The sequence below is a fragment of the Orycteropus afer genome, unplaced genomic scaffold (assembly GCF_000298275.1).
Source record: "Orycteropus afer afer isolate SDZICR_OR568_19922 unplaced genomic scaffold, OryAfe1.0 scaffold00255, whole genome shotgun sequence".
Taxonomy (NCBI): domain Eukaryota; kingdom Metazoa; phylum Chordata; class Mammalia; order Tubulidentata; family Orycteropodidae; genus Orycteropus; species Orycteropus afer.
This window is the reverse complement of record NW_006921842.1, coordinates 3,256,105-3,271,187: the sequence shown is the minus strand read 5'-3', so window position 1 is coordinate 3,271,187 and position 15,083 is coordinate 3,256,105. Positions and strand designations below refer to the sequence as shown.

The 15,083-nt window shown below is 38.3% G+C and overlaps 1 protein-coding gene across 1 annotated transcript in view; it reads right to left on the bottom strand.

The window, feature by feature from the left end:
- Positions 1-15,083, bottom strand: part of CARMIL1 (capping protein regulator and myosin 1 linker 1) — a 295,366-nt gene that overhangs the window by 202,395 nt on the left and 77,888 nt on the right. Inside the window, exon 8 of the mRNA XM_042782185.1 lies at positions 8,592-8,678. Coding sequence (XP_042638119.1) covers positions 8,592-8,678 — 87 coding nt within the window. The remainder of the gene's footprint in view (positions 1-8,591; positions 8,679-15,083) is intronic.

Sequence of the window (15,083 nt, the reverse complement as noted above, 5' to 3'; positions counted from 1 at the left end):
AGATGAGGCAGTCTGCTTTGGTAAAGATTTACAGCATTAGAAAGCCTATGGGGCAATTCTACTCTGTCCTATAGGGTTGCTATGAGTCAGAATTGACTCAATGGCAATAAGGTTTTTTTTTTTTTTTGCTGTCTTTTTATCGTGATTTCTAAATTGGATATATATTTTTTTAAATTATTTTGTTCTTCTTGGTTTTTAGTAAAATTGTTTTTGAAAGTCTCAGCCTATCTTAACTACACTAAGAAGAAAATAAGAGGGCTTTAATCCACACTTGGAAAGAGCATCCATAGAGAAAAGGGGCCAGGGGCTGAGCCTGCCAATGAAGGCCAGGTCTGACAGCAGCAGAAAGATGAATAGGGGTATGCCAAGGAGGGCTACATGTACACCCACCTCCACCCTCTCTTCCTGAAGAGCCTCCCACTGAAGTACCACCCTGCTCCCAGCTTAGAACATTTATGGTTTCTTTTGTTATGGTAATGAGGTCAAACTAGAATAGGGTGGGCTCTAACCCTCATCACTCCTCAGTTATAAAAAGAACAGAAGAGGCATACACATACAGGGGAAAACAGATGCCAAAGAAATCCCAGGGCTACCAACAAAGAAAGTCTTTCCCCAAGACTCACAGCCTGAATTTAGACTTTTAGCATCCAAACCAAACCAAAATCAAATTCAGTGCCACTGAATCAATTCCAATTCATAGTGATCCTATTGGACAGAGTAAAACTGCCTCACAGGGTTTTCAAGGCTATAAATCTCTATGGAAGCAGAGCAGTTCTCCCCAAAGCAGTTCATGGGTTCAAACCATTGACTTTTGATTAGGAGCCTAATGCTTTCACCACTATGCCACCAGACCTCCTTTTAGCCTCCAAAACTATGAAAAAAATAAATTTCTACTTTTTAAAACCATCTACTTGTAGTATTTCTGTTACAGCAGTGCTAGAATTAGGACAAGGTCTCAACCTCTTAAAACTCAGTCCAGTGGGTGAGATAGACTTTCAAATAATCATAACCCAGCAAGTAAGTACTGTCAAAGAGGTAAAAAATGAGAACTCAGCAGTGAAAGAGGTGATTTGATTAACTGTGTTAGATAACAGAAACTTGGGAATGACCTGCATAAAAGGTTACCTACTTGAAGTATCTTCTATGATTCTTTAAATGATCAACTTCCTTCAGTCTGTCCTGTTATTAACAGTATTAATGCATATTTTACACATAATAATTGAGTTGAAAACATATTGAGAATACCAGGCTCTCATCAAGAAAATCATTAGTAAAATACTTTCCATAGTGAGCTATTACAAAACTCGATAAGTAAATTCCAAATCAGAAGACTAAATTAGTCTTGACAGTAAAATGCTCCTTGACAAGTGTGGGTGCCTGGCAGTTGGCCAGCATCTGAGCAGTATCGGGCGAGAATCCTGTTATCAGCTCAGCTTCATGCTACTGAAACAGAATGAAGGGTTTCCTCCACTGCCTCCTGAGCCCACGCTCACATGAGGACGGTGTTAATTAATGCACTAATAGCAGGAAATTACAAAAGGGTAGAATGGAAAACTCAGGGCTCTTACAACCCAAACGAAACACAGATTCACATGTCATTCTACATTCTGGCTGCTCGGTGATTCTGACCAGTTTCTATATTTATTATTGGAGTGTTTACAGCTGGAAAAAGGTGGTACCAGATGGCCTTGCCTTGACATAATCTGGCAAACAGCAGGACATTTGCTAGAAATCCAGAAAACTATCATTTAGCTAACATCTGAGGAACAGAAAGGGTATTGGGAAGCAGTGAAGATGTCATGGGGAGATTTAAAAAAAAAAGTCTGTCTTGAATTATAGAGCCACGAATACAAGTGTTCTCACAGAACAGAAATATGTTAGTCAAACTCAGCAAAAGCTTAAAATTGTAATTTAATCTGAGTTATTTTGAATCTGGAAACTTTTCAGATCTTATGTGAATGGCTGCAAGAATAATGAAAGCCCTTTAAAAAAAAAAAATGCATTGCCATTGAGTTACTACTCATAGTGACCCTACAGGACAAAGAACTGTCCCATAGGGTTTCCAAGGTTGTAAAATGTTTATAAAAGCAGACTGCCTAATCTTCTTCTGTGGCGAGGCTGGTGGGTTCAAACCAGTGTCATTTTGATTAGCAGCCAAACACCTTAAGCACTGTGCCACCAGTGCTCCCATATGGAAGTCTTTAAGAAGTCAATTTTAAAATTAAAATAATTTTTTTAAAAAATTCAAGATATACATCTTACGAAAGGTAACTCATTTATTTATTTATTTTAAATTGTACTTTAGGTGCAAATTTGCAGAGCAGAACTTGTTTTACGTTCAACATTTTGTGTACATTTGGTTTGATTCCCCAATTACATTCCCCAACCCTAACCCACTCTCCTTCTCTCCCTTCCCAGTAACCACACTCTCTCTGTACCCTTCTTAGTTATGTACTCCTGTCTGTCCAGCTTTTCCTCAGTGTGAATGTTGCTCCTCTGGTGCCCCATGGCCGATTGCTCTAAGGGATGTCATCGCCCTGGGCTGAGTGTCTTCTGCATGTAAGTCTTATTTACTGTTGGGCTGAGAGCCAGTCCTTCAGAGTGAGTTTTATCCCAGGCCTGAAGTATATCCCAAGGCTTTTAGTCTTTGGGGGTCCCACCAGACTCCTTTGAACCAGTAATTCTGGTCATTATTAGTTTTGCATTTTGTTCCATGTTTCCCCTCCTACTCTATCCAGGATCTCCACTTTTAATCCCTTCCCAAGGGGCTGGCATTGGTAGCCAGGCACCATCTAGTTCTTGTGGTCTCGAGGCCCATCATGTCCTAGGGATGATTGTTTCCAAATGTCCTTGGTTTTCTTCACTCTTCTTCACTTCCGACAATAGGAGACCATTTGCTGCATTTTAGATGGCTGCTCAAAAGCTTTAAGACCTCAGTCGCTACTCACCAAAGTAGGTTGTGGAACAAGATTTTTATGTATTTTGTTGTGCTAATTGAGTCTGGTGTCCCCCAATATTACAGTCCTGAGTTGGCAGATCAAGTGGATCTCTCTCCCACAATGCCTGGCGGTCTATGAGGGATTGTTCTATGTCTGTCTTCTGTTGCTTCTGTAATGATTGTGGGTATTTTGTGTCACTACTATCTGTGCAAGATTAGCCTCAGCTGAATCTATCATTGGTCTAGATTATATTCCTGTTCATTGACCCCCATCTGATCTTCTCGGTTGTCTATGTGTTTATCTGTAGCCTGGTGTTTGGTATTAATGGTAATGCAGTAGTATTGTGGATATACTAGTATTAGCCTTGGTCATCTATATCTTATGTGCACAATTGGATGTCCTCCCTTTCCCCAGTGTTATTAGTGTTATTATACTTCTCACAGACTCTTTCCATACCATCCCACCCCTTACCCAACTCAGTGTGTGGCCCCCAACTAGTCTTAAATTTTCCTGTCCCCTTCCCTCCCATCCCTGGTCACCTACAAAGTAAATTCCCCTCCCTAAGCAAACCTTTCATTGACATTTTACAATAATGGGCTCATACAATATTTGTCCTTCTGTAATGGACTTATTTCACTCAGCATAATGTCCTCCAGGTTCATCCAAGTTGTGAGATGATTTCTGTATTCTTCATTGTTCTTTAATGTTGCATAGTATTCCATTGTGTGAACGTACCATAATTTGGTTATCCATTCATCTGTTGATGGGCATTAAAGTTGTTTCCATCTCTTTGCTATAGTGAATTGTGCTGAAGTGAACATGGGTGTGCCTATGTCTGTTCCTGTCCTGTCTCTCACCTCTTTAGGATATATTCCTAGTAACGAAATTGCTGGATCAAATGGTATTTGTATTTTCAGTTTTTTAAGGAAACACTGTATCATTTTCCAAAATGGCTGTACCATTTTGCAGTCCCACTACCAGTGTATGAGAGTTCCAATCTCTCCACAATCTCACCAGCATTCATAAATAACTATTAATTTTATGGGTATTCTGTATATTAAGGATAGTCTAAGGATATACACATAGACAAATCCATAGCTTTTAATGTTTAACTTTAGAATTCATGTAAGTATAATTTACATTGTGTTATGGAAAATTAGAGACCACATAAATTTATCATAATAGATTATTTAAATAGATTATGGAACACCATTCCACACTATAGATTATTAAGTTGCCACTAAAGGTGATAATGTATTTAATGACATAAACAATCACAATATATTTTGTGGGGGAAAATGTTTATGAAATCGTAAACATAGTATGATTCCATAAAGTGTGTTTTTGCATGTTTGTCTGTTTATATACAAACAAATTATGTACAGACACACAAACAACACATTGAAAGAAAACAGTATGGAAGGATGGTCACCAAATTGTCAGCAGGGATAGTCAAGTTATGGTTTGGAGTTGACATTACAAGTAAATTTTTCTTGTTCCTTTATACTTTTCTAGATCTTCCAAATCTTTACCATAAATATGTACTATGTTGGTAATCATAAGGAAAAGGTTTTATGAAACTGATTTGCTGAGGTTCAACAGTGATACAACAAAAGGACTAAACTTAGCTTTAAGATCTATTTATGGCTTTGAGCAGTAGGTCAGGAAACACTGATTCCAGGAGAAAACTTTCCCTTTTATAGTCTACTTGTATGTTTTAATCTTAAATATGTGTGTATTTCAATGCTTCCACATAAAATCATGTGATTTAGGGGACTAATTTCTATTTCAAATTGTATATTCTGACTAATGTGTGAATGAATACAAAATTGTCTGCTTTTGTTGTTATTGTTAGGGGTTGTTGAGATGGCTCTGACTCATAGCGACCCTATATACAACAGAACAAAACACCACTTGGTCCTACATTAGCCTCACAATCCTTTCTATACCTGAGCCCATTGTTACAGCCACTGTGTCAATCCATTTCGTTGAGGGTCTTCCCCTTTTTTTGTTGACCCTCCACTTTACTAACCATGATATCCTTCTCCAGGGAAGGGTACCTTCTGACAACATGACTGCTAAAAAGGAAAGGAGGCCACATGTTCTCACCTCTTCTAGCCCCACAAGAGGAAGACAGAATCACCATCAATAGCCCAAGGCCTATTACTGCAAGGCCAGACATGCTGCCTCCTTCTAGCCCTTTCTCCAACCGTTCCACCCAAAGCACCCACCACCTCTTTCCTGGGTCCGATAATTCACTACAGTGGCCACAAAGAATTCACAGATTATGGGATTTATTAGGGAAGTGCCAGATTACAATCCAAGTTTTGGAAAAATGCTCAGTCTTTCTCAGCCCGCCGTCTCTCACCCAACAGTCTCTCACAGTCTCTTTCCCAGCAGTGCATGTCCCTCGGTATCTCTCTCAGCAATTAGTGTCTCTTGCGTTTCTTTCCCAGCTGCGCGTGTCACTCAGGAGCACGTTCCTTCTCAGCAATAGGTCCTTCTCACCCAGTAGTCAGAGAGACTTCTGCCTCTAGGAGGCCTCCTTTTGAGCCTGGCAGAGTGGCCAAACTAGTCAATCACAGCATCAGAATTCTAAGCACCTGAGAGAGAGTGACCTTTCCAGGACATTGCTGCAGTGCCACTCCCAACAGAAATACTCCAGGTGGATAACTTTTACAATCAAGAGCTCCTCAGTTGCTCATGGCCAATTACACCATGGAGTTTACAAAGACTTATGGCTAGAAAAGCCATACCAGGTAATTTACTACACCGCAATGACCAAAGTAAGTGAGGCAAAGTCTGGCCATTCTTGCTTTCAGGGAGCATTCTGGCTGTACTTCTTCCAGGGCAGATTTGTTCATTCTCCTGGCAGTCTATGATACTTTCAAGGAGCCCTGGTAGCGTAGTGCCTATGGCATTTGACTACTAACCAGAAGCCTGGCAGTTCAAACCCACCAGCCACTCCTCGGAGGGAAGGCTGGGCAATCTACTTCCGTAGTGATACCGCCTCAGAAACCCAAGGAGGGGTCACTATGAGTCAGGTCCAATTCAACAGCACATAACAACAACAACATGGTACTTTCAGTATTCGTTCCCAGCATCACAATTCAAAAGTATCAACTTTCCTTTGGTCTTCCTATTCACTATCCAAGCTATTGAAAATACCATGGCTTGGGTTAGGTGCACCTTAATCTTCAACGAGACACCTTTGCTCTTTAACACTTGAAAGAGGTCTTTTGCAGCAGATTTGCCCAGTGCAATACGTCATCTGATTTCTTGACTGCTGCTTCCATTGATGTTGATTGTGGATCCCAGCAATATGAAATCTTTGACAACTTGAATCTTTTCTCCATTTATCGTGATGCTGCTAATTGGCCAAGTTATGAAGATTTTTGTTTTCTTTATGTTGAGGTGTAATCCATACTGCAGACTGTGGTCTTTAATCTTCATCAGGAAATGCTTCACATCATCTTCACTCTCAGCAAGCCAAGTTGTGTCATGTATATATCTCAGGTTGTTAATGGGTCTTCCTTCAATCCTGATGCCACGTTCTTCTGCATATAGTCCAGCTTCTCAGATTATTTGCTCAGCATACCAACTGTGTAAGTGTAATGAAAGGATACAACACTAATGCACTCCCTTCCTGATTTAAATCATTCAATATCCCCTTGTTCCATTTGAACAACAACTTCCTGACCTATGTACAGGTCTAGGGACCACTTTTTCTCACTCAGTCATGGCATATTCAGCAAGAACCTGTGATGTGCCAGGTGCTGGGGACCCTTGGATGAAGGAAGGCAAAGCCCTTAAAGTCTAGAAACTCCCAGGCTGGGACATAATCATAATACAGTGTTACGTAATACAGAGAAAGGAGTAACTAGATCTATAGGCTGTGGTGGGGAAGACTTTCTGAGAAGGCATCAAACAGAAAGTGAACTAGGTGCTGAATCTTACAGGATGAGAAGGAATTCACTCAGTTTGTGGGTGAAGACACTGAGGTTGTTCTAGGTCAAAAGAAAAACATAAAAACATATTGCAGCATAAGAGGATGATGGTGATAGCTAGCATGTATTGAGCATTTTGTTGTGAAACTACACTGTGCATATATTAACTCATTTAATCTACACGATAAGATTAAAGATTGGGAACTCTGGTAGCATAGTGCCTAAGGCACTTGACTGCTAACCAGAAGGCTGGCGGTTCAAACCCACCAGCCACTCCTCGGAAAGAAGGTTGGGCAATCCTACTTCCATAGTGATACTGCCTTGGAAACCCAAGGAGGGGTTGCTATGAGTCAGGGCTGACTCGACGGCAAATAACAACAACAACAAGAAGATAGATACTCTATAATCATCTTACAAACGAGGGAAAGGTGGAACAAAGCACAGTTAATGCTTATAAAATCCAGGATTAAACCCCAGGGAATCTGGCTTAAGAGTCTCCTCTCTTAATCATGACACATACTGCCTCCAAAAGACAGTGATACATTTAAGAAATGGCAAGTTGTTCAGCTCCACAACTGTCACTGAACACCCACAGTGGTCCAGGCTTTGTGCCAGATGCTGGAGATAGAGAGATAAGAAAAGCACAGGTTGCAAGGAAAGCCCCATTCTAGTAGATGACATGATATTTATAACACCAAGTTACACACATGGTCTAGAAGCAATACAAAAGAAAGGATAACTGACTCTTCTGTGGTATCTGAAATAGGGAAAATGTCTCAGAAGACATGATCACTGATAGTTTTCTACAAAAAACTGAAGCTCTACAAAAAGATTTGGAGAAGAAAGAAAAACATATCAGGTACCCAGAGCACATCAGAAGGATGTTCAAAGGCACATTGTATGCAGCAGGGTAGTTTCAAGAATTATGAGGGTGGTGGGGTGGCAAAAAGGATCCCTGGTAGTGCAATCGTTAAGCACTTGGCTGCTAATGGAAAGGTCAGTGGTTCAAACTCACAAGCTGCTGAGGGAGAAAGATGAGGCAGTCAGAGGGCTTACATAAAGATTTATTGCCTCGGAAACCCTATGGGCAGTTCTACTCTGTCCTATATAGGTTGCCACACATCAGAATTGGACTCAAAGACACTGAGTTTGGAGTTTGGGGTGACAAAGTATATTAATAAAATAACAGAATCTGTTGAGCAACTGAATTAAGTGGAATGAAGGACTGAGTGGAATCAGCAATGGACCTAAGGAAGGAATGGCAATTTCCAGAGATGGCAAACACAGATGGGTTAATATATAGTGATAATCTAACTGTTAGGAACACACTTTCCTTTAAAGTCAGCCATATATCTGATAAAAGTTAAAAAGAAATATCTAATTTGTTTATTCAAGAATAAACCAGGAGCAAATACAACTAGCTGCTTCTGGGAATGTGAAGCAGCCAGGGGAGCATGATCTGATGCAAAGTTTAACAACGTAGAGATTGCACATGTATTTCAAAATTATCCTCTACTCTGAAAAAAACACTTAACTTCAGATATTCAGAATTCAAATTACATACTTCTTTATCTTGAAATTGTCAGAATACTGTAATATATGTATTTTAAAAAACATACATAACTGAATAATAATTCTAACTATCTACACGAGTATAGTGCACTAGGAACACCGCAGATACAATGTTAAATAAGTTATACTGTACCTTTAGGTGATAATGAGGTTTTAGATAAATTTAAATGCTTTAGTCCCTTTGGGAGTTTGGCAAACTGAATACTTAAAGAGGACACACCTGAAAAAGAAAAAAAAAAAGAGATTATTAGAATTTCAAACTCATTAAAATTGCATTTATTTTATAATGCCACAAATTAAATTTGATTCCAATTTTGATCATATTTTTCTTCTGAATGTCAGTCTTAATTTTGTAATCATCTGCCATCATGTTTGCTTCTCTCTCTGTCCCTCCAATAGGGTAAGAGAAGCTGAGAGATTGCTTAGTGAAGCACAACAATATCTGAAACTTTACCATCAGAGATGTTTTGGGGCCAACCATTACCTTTTTCCTTGTGGCCCTGTTTCAAAAGCAAATCCTCTTGGGAATAGTGATATAATTGTTCCCCCTTTTCTTTTTAATCTCTGTCTTAATGAGTTGATCTCTCTTCTGGATGAGCAGATGTATGCTATTTAATTATTTTCAAGAAAAATGATGAAATCTTAACTATTTAGATAACAGCTTCACTTTTAGCAGATGGATTCCAATACATAATTGGTTTATGGCTAACAACCTCAGACATATGTCAATATGTTTTACTTTCTTAAAGATAGGTATTGTGCCATGGAATAATTCACTAGGAATTTGCAGTATTTAAGAGTAGGTATTTTCTAACTGAAATGGCCAGAGAGACAAGGATTGTAACGAATGTAGAACAGCTTCCTGGGGAAACATAAAAAAATAGACCTTTCCTAGAGGTATTTTAGCTAACCTCCGAGTGTAGGTGAGTTATCGTTACGTTCCCAAGTGCATCTTCTTAGAAAGGCTACTTAAATTCTGCAGGACCAAATTAAGCTTATGTCCCCCTGGACTAACTCTCACACTGCAGACAGCAATAAGAACTACTATGTTGGTTGCTGCTCTATTATATAACTCCAAATTCTCTGCAAATTTTATCAAAGATTATAAAAAAAAAAAACTTCCATAGAAACAACCTTAAGGGCATGCAGTTGACTAAGCCTCTTGTTTTGGTGTTGTTGTTAGGTGCCGTCAAGTCGTTTCCGACTCATAGTGACCCCATGCACAGTAGAACGAAACACTGCCCGATCCCTCACCAGCTCCATGATCCCTGCTATACTTGAGCCCATCATCGCAGCCACTGTGTCAATCCATCTCATTGAAGGCCTCCCCTTCTTTCGTCAAGCCTCCACCCTACCAAGCATGACATCCTTCTTCAGGGAATGGTCCCTTCTGACAACATAACCAAAATAGGTGAGACGAAGTCTGGCCATTCTCGCTTCCAAGGAGCATTTCGGGTGCACTTCCTCCAGGACAGATCTGTTAGTTCTTTTAGCAGTCCACGGTACTTTCAACATTCTTAGCCAGCACTACAACTCAAGAGCATAAACTCTTCTCCCATCTTCCTTATTCATTGTCCACATCTCACATGCATACGAGGCGACTGGAAATATCATGGCTTATGTCAGGCGCACCTTAGTCCTCAAGGAGACATCCTTGGCTTCTCAGCACTTAAAACAGTTTCTCCGCGGTTGACTTTCCCAATGCTACACATCGTCTAATGTCCTGACTGCTACTTCCGTTGGCATCGATTGTATAACGAAGCAATGTGAATTCTTGGACAACCTCAATCTTCTCTCCATTTATTGTGATGCTGCTCATTGGTCCAGCTGTGAGGATTTTTGTTTTCTGAGCCACTGGTGTTTCAAACCAGGAGGGATGCACATGGTGCACAGGTATCAGGCCAGCTTACAGACTGAGACAGACTAGGAAGAAGGAAGAGGCCGTCCACTTCTGAAAGAATTGGCCGGGGAAAACCTTATGAATAGCAAAGAAACACTATTTGATACATCACCACACAACTTTATAAATAGTCCGATTAGGTTAGAAGGCTCTCAGAATAGGACTGTCTGTCATCAGACTAAGCCTCTAGCTGGATGCTTCTTCGAGAATGGTATATATTCTGCAAATCCTGTCCATTCTCGCCACAGTGGTGCAGGGTCAAATGAATTTGAAAATCATTGTATTAAAGGATGCCAGCATGTTTTTTAATCTGAATATTTATAAAGATTTGAATATGCTTATCCATATTGTGAATTCCAATGGAGTCAGGGCCAATATTTAGCTGACACATACTTGTAACAGAAAAAATAACCACAAACTCAATGGGAGGAAGGGGAAAAAAATGGAATAATTTTTGAAAGCTGATTAATCCAAAAGAAAAAAGGCAAGAAGGAGATGGAAAAAATAACAAAAGGAAATGGAAAAACAAACAGAAATTGGGTACATTCTCCCCAAAGAAAATCAGTAATTATATTACATACAAATGTACTAAATGCTCCAATTAAAAGTCAATGACAGCTAACCTGGAAACCTCCCCCCGCAAAAAAAAAAAAAAAAAAATCAACTTGTGCTGTTTTCAACAGATAAACCTATAAACATATAAATTCAGAAAAAGTGAAAGTAAAAGCATGGAAAAAGATATATCATGCAAACACTAACCAAAAGAAGGTTGGTGTATCTGTAGTTAGATTTTGAGCAAAGAAAAATAAAGATAACTAGAGACAAATGTTAAGTGAGGGGAAGATATAACAAAAATTCTATGAGTATCTAGGTGGTGCAAATGTTTAAGGTCTCAACATTAGCCAAAAGGTAGGCAGTTCAAACTCACCCAGAAGCATTTCTGAAGACAGCCCTGGTAATTTCCTTCCAAAAGTTTATAGCCTTGAAACCCTGTGGAACAGTTCTAATCTGTACATGTGGGCTCACCATGAGTCAGAAATGACTCAATAGCAACTAACAGAAACAGCAACATAATAATTCTCAATCTGTATGAGAATCTCAATAACATAGCCTCAAATTCATGAAGCGAAAAAGGAAATAATAAAAGGAAAATGCATATATAAATATAGTTATTGTTGTGAGGTGTTGCTGAGTTGATCTTAAATACATAGTGAACACATGTGACTGAGCAGAACTTCCCCATGGGCTTTCTTAGCTGTAATCTTTATGGGAACAGATCATCAAATATTTTCTCCTGTGCAAGTGGTGGGTGGTTAGCAGCTCAGCATGTAACCATTGTGCCACCAGGCCTCCTATATATAAACATAAACACGTATAAAATAGTGGGAGCTTTTAAACCCATCTTTCAGTAACTGATGAAACCAATGAGTAAAAACATCTGTAAAGATACAGAAGATTTCAAAAAGTTCTAATAGTTGACAAAAAAAAGATACAGAAAATTTCAATGTCATAATGAAAAAGAATAACTAATTGACATATTTATAACATTATACCCAACAACTGCAGAATACATTTTTTCAAATTGCACATAAAGTACTTACTAAAATTGACCATATGGTGAATCATAAAGGAAGTCTGAAAAAACCCAGAGGATGCTCCTATTAATGTAAATCATATAGAGAATATTCTCCACTAGTATATTCTCTAACGATTGTCACTGCTATGAAATTAAGAAAGAAATTAAAACAAAAACAAAAAAATTAGAAAAGTACCAAATATTTAGAAGTTAAGTTATGTATTTCTAAATAACAAATCCAAGAAGAAATCACAATGACATTTTTTAAATATTCTGAATTCCATAAGAAAATCTGACAGTAAAATCTGTGAAATGAGAGCCATGCTTAAAGAAAAATCTAGAGCCATAAATGCATATACTGAAAAAGAAAAACTGAAAATTACTTATCAAACTTTCATCTCAAGATGTTTGAATAAGAGAAGCAAATTAATCTCCTTCAAAGAGAAGGAAGAAAATAGGAAAGAGAAGGGAAGAAATTCAATAGAATGGAGTTGAAAAATAAGTAAAATGAACAAAGCTAGTCTTCAAAAACACTATAAAATTAAAAAATTCTAGATTAGGACTGGTTAAATAAGAGAAAGAGATTGAGATTGAATATTGAAAATCAGAAATGAAAAAAGAGGATAATATCAAGATACTATGAAGAAATGTACTCCAACAAATTTGAAAACCTGAAAGAAATGGACATATTTCTAGAAACACGCAACTTACATAAACTAACACGGACTGATGTGGAAAAGTTGAACAGATCCATAACAAAAAAAAAGAAATTGAACAGGTCATCAAAAAATTACCAACCAAAAAAAACTCCTGGCCCGAACGGTTTCACTGGAGAATTTTATAAAACATTCAAGCAACTGACACCAATCCTACTCAAACTATTCAAAAAACATACAAAAGCATGGAATCCTCCCTAACTCATTTTATGAAGCAAGCTTAACCTTGATACCAAAACCAGGCAAAGACATCACTCAAAAGGAAAACTACACACCAATATCCCTCATGAACACAGATGCAAGAATCTTCAACAAAAGCCTAGTCAATAGACTCCAACAATATGTCAATAAAATAATACATTATGACCAAGTGGGGTTCATATCAGTATGCAAAGGTGGTTCAACATGAGAAAAAAATCAATGTCATCCACCACATAAATAAAACAAAGGAAAAGAACCACATGATCATATCAATCAATGCAAAAAAGGCATTTGATAAAATACAACACCCATTCCTGACCAAAACTCTAAGTGAAATAGGAATAGAAGGGACATTCCTCAACATAATAAAGGGCACCTATGCAAAACCAAGAGCCAACAATATTCTCAATAGAGAGAGACTGAAATCATTCCCCTTGTGAACAGGAAACAGACAAGGATGCCCTCTATCACCACTTCCATTCAACACTGTTTGGAAGTCCTGTTATTGTTGTTATGTGCCTTCGAGTTGGACCCAACTAATAGCGACCGCTCCTTGGGTTTCCGAGGCAGTATCACTACGGAAGTAGATTGCTCCATCTTCCTTCTGAGGAGTGGCTGGTGGGTTTGAACTGCCAGCCTTCTGGTTAGCAGTTAAATGCGTTAGGCTCTATGCTACCAGAGCTCCTAGAGATTAAGTAAAAAATCTACTGGAACTAATTAAGAGATTTAGCATCATGGCAGAATACAAGATCAATATCCAAAAATCAATTGGATGCTTCTATACCAGCAAAGAGTATGCTGAGAAAGAAATAAGAAAATCAATACCATTTACAATAGCTACCAAAATAAATAAATAATCTACTTGGGAATAAATCTTACCAAAGTCACAAAAGATCTATAAAAGACAACAATAAAACACAACTTCAAGAAACCATAAGAGATCTACATAAGTGGAAAAATGTACCATACTCATGGATAGGAAGATTGGACAATGTGAAAATGTCAGTTCTACCTAAAGCAATCTTTACATTCAATGCATTCCCAATCCAGATCCCATCAACATACTTTAAGGATATGGAAGAACCAATCACTAACTTTATATGGAAAGGAAAGAGACCTCAGATAAGCAAAGCACTATTGAAGAATGAGAAGAAAGTAAGAAGTCTCACACTGCGGAACTCAAAACCTACTATACAGCCACAGTAGTCAAAACTGCCTGGTATTGGTACAATGACAGACACATAGACCAACGGAATAGAATTGAGAACCCAGAAATAGATCCATCAACCTATGGTCAGCTGATCTTTGACAAAGGGCTGAAATCCATTCAATGGGGAAGAGATGTTTGTTTAATAAATGGTGCTGGGAAAACTGGATATCCATTTGCAGAAAAATGAAACAAGATCTATACCTCACACGATACACAAAAACTAACTCCAGATGGATCAAAGACTTGAATGTGAAACCTGAAACTATAAAGTTACTCAAGGGAAAAACTAAGGGCAAATTTAGGGACCTGAAAATATGGCATAAATAGACTATCAAGCATAATTCAAAATGCACAAACAGCAGAAGAGAAACCAGATGATTGGGACCTTCTAAAAATTAAATTTTTATGTGCTTCCAAAGACTTTACCAAAAGAGTTAAAACAGAACCTACAGATGGGGAAAAAATATTCAGTAATGACATATCTGACATGGGACTTATTTCTAGAACTTACAGAAAACTCCAACATCTCAACAACAAAAAGACAAGTAATCTCATTAAAAATGGGCAGAAGACATGAATAGAAACTTTATCAAAGAGGATGTTCAGGCAGCCAACAAACATATGAAGAAATGTGCACAATCATTAACCATTAGAGAGATACAAATCAAAACAACGAGATACTATCTTGCACTGGTAGCAAAGTTCAACAAGACAGAAAATAACAAATGCTGGCAAGGATGCATAGAGATTGGGACTCTCACACCCTGCTTGTGGGACTGTTGAATGATACAACCACTGTGGAAAGCAGTATGGCAATTCCTTAAAAATTTGGAATTAGAGGTGGGGCAAGATGGCAGACTAGGCAGAAGGATTGCACAGACCCTCTTCAACAAAGAAAAGGGAAACCAATTAACACAGACAGGAAGATAATCTTGGACCCCAGAGCCTTGAAGGAAAGGATGCAGAATTGGACTAAACCCCAACTAGCAGAAGAATTTGCGTGAAAATACCAAAAAAAAAGG